Source organism: Vanacampus margaritifer, chromosome 1, assembly GCF_051991255.1.
Source record: "Vanacampus margaritifer isolate UIUO_Vmar chromosome 1, RoL_Vmar_1.0, whole genome shotgun sequence".
Taxonomy (NCBI): domain Eukaryota; kingdom Metazoa; phylum Chordata; class Actinopteri; order Syngnathiformes; family Syngnathidae; genus Vanacampus; species Vanacampus margaritifer.
The window spans coordinates 5,766,501-5,772,500 of record NC_135432.1 but is presented as its reverse complement, the minus strand read 5'-3'; the positions used below and the strand labels follow the sequence as shown (position 1 = coordinate 5,772,500).

Below are 6,000 nucleotides of genomic sequence, written 5' to 3'. Positions count from 1 at the left end.
TCATTTTCTTATTTAACCCGCTACTTTTTCAGAGCCTGTCCACCTAACAGACTCACCATTTTAGTTTCCCGTTTATGTTTGGCTCACTCGTGCTGCATCAGCACTCCAAAATTCAAGGTTATAAATAAAGTTATCAGTAACATTTGGGAGTTGTTTGTGTCTGGGAGTCAGAGCCGTCTAAAAATCATACATTAAATGCCCACTGTATGCATATGTGGCGCGAGAGGTTGACTGCTGTTCTCATCAGCAACACGCAAGCTCCTAAAGGAAAGTTCGACTTTCCAGAGAGGCAAGAAGCCAATACCCAAAAGAGCTTCTATCCTCAACCATTCCGAGCTCCTGACATTTGGGACAAAATGTCACATTCCCTTCTGATAGATGTGACTCCAATGACAAATTCCTTCAGTCGGAGACCTAAATTGGGTTTTACAAGACGGTTGCAGTAGGCTGAATGTCAAGGTCAATATTTTACTGACTGCTGGTTATTTTATGTAAAGAGGCCAAAGCAAACATCAGCCTCATGAAGAGTGTAATGATTTATCTAAGAGCATGAGCGATATGCTCAATTTGGCCTGAAATAGGGCTCTGCGGTGTCCATAGGGGCCAGGAGCAATGATATGCATGAGTGTGTGTGTGAGCGTATGTTTTGGGCATACAATATTTTGAAGATCGTATTTAAATGCTTCCACAGTTGAGTTGAGTATTCACAAACCTTTCTGGAATAATATTTTCCATCTTGTGACCTCTTCAAGACTGTTTTTTTTTTTTGTCACTCATGGACTTTTTGGAGGGTATGCGAAAATTTAGAATCTATTTACATAAACGATATAAGAAACGGACCATAACAAATGTGAACAACTTTGAAATCACAGTGTGAGCTTCTGGAATTCCGTCAGTGGTAGTGTGAAATGTTCTCATCATTCCCTGAAGGGTTTTCTGTCCCTATCGCTTACGTACTGAACAATCACCGTACTTAGCTTGAAGTGTAATGACTGCCATTAACAATCAAGATTTACTGAAGGGAACAAGCCTATTTTTCCCATTGCGTCCTGCTACTTTCCCCTTTTTTTTTTTGCCAAACCCAAGATGGCTCCATTAAAGCTTGCTGCTTGCCCTCAAGAGAGCGGAGCACTCCAAAGTCTGCACTCTAATTGGATTCATTTGTACAATAGCTGTGCAGATTTCAACATTATCTATCTATGTACCCATGACTGGAATGTGGCTTCCTATTTGATTTTTTTAAAATAATTTTTCCTCTGGCTTGCAGGGCTTTTCTTGCTTTTATTAAATTAATTAAAAAATATTTTGTTAAACTCAAACTGCATTTTGAATGAAAAGCAACAAAAAAAAAAGAGGTTGGGTTGATTATGGTATTATTGATTGCCTGAATGGTGCATTGTGTGTCTGAAGACAACCAGAAAAAAAGACAGAAATGGAAAGAAAATTCTTCCTTTAACTTGGATTGACTTTTTATTGTCCCAGTGAAGCGCTGGGAATGCATACAATTTGGCTACAGTCCGCTAAGTCTGGAGAGCCCCCCCCTGCAATTTCAATTCTGAACTTCTACAGTATTGTAAACCTTCAGTTTTATTACTCAGTCATATCCGGGTCCATTTGCATTTTGAACTAAAAGTGCTGGAGAAATAGCTTTTCTCATTTTATTGATGTAACATCAAATATCATGTTACATTGTTCTTTCCAAGGTCAATTCAACTCATCCTCACAGCCACAAATTTCACTCTCTGCATGTATATTATGGGTGTAATTGCTTTTATATTACATGCTCTAACGAACTAAGCATGAAAAAACACAATCACAAAACTTAACTGAATCCAATCTCTCAAGATCATTTGTCTGATTTTTCTCACTCTGGAATATGAAGTCATTGCTGGATCTTTAAGGGTCTCACTTTGCTTTTTCTGACCTTCTTTCACCAGATTGAGAACCTGTTGGACCAGTTAAAGGACAAAGACAAACAGCTAACTGGGCTAAGGGATCGGGTCCAAGGCCTTCAAACCGATTCCAGCAACACAGACACAGCTCTTGCCACGCTGGAGGAGGCCCTGTCTGAGAAGGTACATTAATTAAAAGCATACACTACGATCACAATTGATGCAAAAAAGATAACGTTATTTGAGCAAGGTTAATAAAATAAACAAAAAACAGCAATGTTAATGCTAAAACCAGTTTGTCAGATACTGTGTAGTCACAAAATGAAACCGTTAGACCACCCCGGGTTTTAACAGTCTGGAAAAATGTACTCATCAAGGTACAGAGATTTTTAAGGAAATTGGAAAAGCTTCATTAGCTTCTTTTGCTATGACTCACTGTCATAATTTATGGACACATGCCTGCCTCCTAATTTAAAGACAATGGAGACACACGGGAGGATGTGAGAAAACTGAAAGTAGAAGCAATGGAGGGAGTTTAAGAGGGCATTGAGTCAGGATTCAGCCCTGAACCTTGGGGGGGAATCTGTCTATCCAAATATCCATCCATCTTGATCATTTTTTCTCTGGTAAATTATTTTTTGGTTGTTGGAAGAACTATCAGAATAATACAATAATAGTGTCTTAAACTGCAAATTGTCATCTCCAAAACACAACTTTTCAGGAAATCGGAAAAAAAAAAGAAGCCATCTTACTTGATTTAGCAAACACCACATCGTTCAAGTTGCTATTGTATATGCTCCTATACAGCATACAGTTATGCACCAACATCAACACAACTCAACCTCAAAATCATATTCAATCGCTAATTTAACTTTCTAAGAAATTGACAATTTATTACACTCTCGTTGATCGAAATGGTACGGACACGTCACTGTCATCACACAAAACCCAGTGAATGAATACCTTACAAAACTGTGGTTACATTATCTTTCCAAAATCTTTTCAAAAGGATCTTACAGAATCATGGATTAGTTAAAAAAAAATAGCTGACTAAGAAGTGTGATATGCAGGAATTAATCTGCTGTTCCTTAATTTTCAAATAACAGGGTTACTACAGAACATTTTCGCTTATTGTCCAAAAGACCCACAGTGTAGAAGAGTCGACAATTCTTAGACAGTTAGTTTACAGGAGAATTAATAGATTTGTTCTGAAGTTATTTTCAACACTTTAAATTAGTTAATAATTAGTGATTTGACGATATCCAAACATCACGATACGATAAATGTCACGATATTTACCTCACAATACGTTAATTATCACGATATTGTAGGGATGCTGGCAATATATTAAAAAGATCACATGTGACAAGAAATAGGCTTGGCCATGTCATGTCATTGTCATGTGCTCCTATTGGCTCGGCGGTGGAAAGTCAACATGGTCCATGTAGTTCACGATGCTATGTTCGGCTGAAGCGGCCAAAAAGTAATGATTTTTGACGGGGATGTTGAAAAATATTTGCTGGTATGACTGATTTATGGGAGTGATAAACGCCACAATAGCCAAAACATTCCTAATTAAAATGAAACGCTACTAATAAACTAACCACCAGTGTGCTCTAATGCCACAAATGGAGTACAACTTTGCTTTGTGCTTCTTTTATTATCGTGACGTGATGATGATAATTTTGTAGCAATTTTAATATTGCCATTATTGTTACATCGCTATTAATAAAGTGTGAAACAACAAATGATATATGGGCACACCAATACCATCAATTTGTGAAAAAACATTAAATTGACCATATTTGGGTCTTGCAGTGACAATGTCCGGTTTAAATTTTGTCCCATCTGTTTACCCCCAAACTTGCTTCTGGCGCAGCCGTCTTACCGTAGAATTCAGCTTTGATGAGAAGAGCACTGGCAAGCTTGTGGTCAACAATGTGTGTGTGTGTGTGTGTAATGTGTTTACAAGAGTGCTTATGTGTGTTGCTAATCACAAACCCGCTTGCCACAGTACTGTGGATCTGATCTAACATGCTGGGGGTTTAGTGCACAGACCAAGCCTGGAGCTCTTGTGACTCTGTCCGACTGCTATTGTTTGCAATTCATGTCGCACTTGCACGTCATACTTTCATCCTCATTGTGGCAGTTTCTTTCTCCCCCCCCCATGACTTCCTGTCTCCATCCCGAACATCTTTCTGATAGCACATAATACGAGGAAAGCACCCCGGGCCCATTAGCCATTTCCGTGTCTCTTTTCTCTCTCTTGCTCCTCCAAAAGCTGCCCCGACCGCATTGCCGTGCCAGGCCTAGTTAGATGTTGTATTTGTCCAATTTACCCAAGGGTTTAAAGCTGCCAATCATGCGGCAATGCCACATCGTAAAGGCCCAATTCTGAGCTGCGCTGCGTGCCTAAATAAACACCTGAATAAACACCTTGATAATCGCTTCAGTCCACACACCTACTACTATACACACTTTGTACTTGTATGCGCACCCACCCGTGTTGTGGACGTGGTTTCGGGGCCACTGCCCAACGCCGAAGCTGCTGTGATTAGAGAACAGGGAGAATTATGATATAAACATTCCAACTTGGTTTATCAGGAGTCAGCGTGGAGCAGTAAGGAAGTGATCTCCAGTACTGTATTATCCATTTTCAATAAATCTGTCTCGATACTGCGTCTTGCTCTGATCTCTCCTTGTCCCAGCTATTATTTACGGTGGTCTTATTTAAGACTTGGCTTGGCTGCCCTTTGCAAAACACGCTGTTGGGCCCATTCAGTAAAAGGCTATGATTCATTAATGATAGCAGTGAATCACTCAGGACGGACAACCGTTTGCATTTTGGAAGTGAAAAGCTTTATAGCTTTAATGGGAATAAGGACATAAGTAGATAATATCTTTTAAGGTCTTTACCAGAGTCAATCTCATGCCTCTCAATTTTCCTCACTTCTCATGCAGGAGCGAGTTATTGAGAACCTTCGGGAACAGAAGGAGCGGGCGGACAGGGTTCAACTGGAGGAGTTGGAGCGACTGCGGAAGGACAACCAGGAATTGAAGGACAAGCTCACAGCCGTCCACGCTCAGAAACTGTCCCCCAGCCAGCCTGCGATCCTGGGCCCAACCCAAGGCCAGAGGCCCGACGGAGAGGTCTGTATGGGGTGAGCGTGGGGAGGAAGAAGGGGGCTTCACAAGTGGAAACGTGAGCGTGTGTGTGTTTAACAAATTTATATGCTCAACAGGACCCGAGAGGAGCAATTGAAACAAATGATGTTGGGGGAGATAACATTGCAAAGTGTCAATGTCAGAGCTGTTAAATTTTGCTTGTTGTATTTAAAAAATTTTTTTTTTACCATAATATGAAACCCAAATAATCCAAAAACCAATATAACAAATGGCTGAAATGATTTGCTTGTTGATCCAAGCACTGTGCACACTGAAGATTGTGAGTGGTATGTATGTACAGTATGCAGAAACAGTAGCATCAACGTTCACACACATTCACTCTCGCGTTCACACAAACACAGGCACGCTGGACCGTAGATTCCAGAACACAAACATTAAGAACCATTTCAAATAAATTTCAACAATCAAAAATAAACACAGTTCAAGTCTTAGAATATATCGAGCAAATGCCTTCACATTTTATTTCTATTTGAATGGAAATGTAAAAGTGATTTGTTAGTCTGCATCAACAAATAAACGTGAATGACAAATATTTTCTAGATCAGTTTTTCGTACGGAAAGCAGTGGTATCGTTCATCTTGCCCCATAGCTCCAGTTTTTCTGTTACAAGCTATGTTTTTTTTTTTCTTTTTTGGGCCGTCTTGGTAGGCTACTAGGTAGCGCACTGGCCCAACCGCGCAGCTTAAAGGGAACACTGTGCACTGCTAACTTTTCAGCTCGGTTCCAAGAACAGTACCTGAACTGCCAAGGAATCATAGAACATACCATGTCTATTAGACCAGTGGTCCCTAATCTTTTTTCCACCACTGACCCGTTCATACAAGTCCACAACAACAAGTCCAGCAACCTAGTGGATTTTGGGTCGGGGTGGGCGGGGATTCTTCTTGGCTGTTCAAAAATGGCGGCTGATTAATAAAAAGAT

General features: G+C 40.2%; 1 protein-coding gene across 1 annotated transcript in view; it reads left to right on the top strand.

Annotated features, from left to right (window-relative positions):
- LOC144053523 (ERC protein 2-like) overlaps positions 1–6,000 on the top strand; it is an 85,517-nt gene that overhangs the window by 53,870 nt on the left and 25,647 nt on the right. Inside the window, exons 8-9 of the mRNA XM_077568056.1 lie at positions 1,938–2,075; positions 4,854–5,042. Of these exons, the coding sequence (XP_077424182.1) occupies positions 1,938–2,075; positions 4,854–5,042 (327 nt within the window). The remainder of the gene's footprint in view (positions 1–1,937; positions 2,076–4,853; positions 5,043–6,000) is intronic.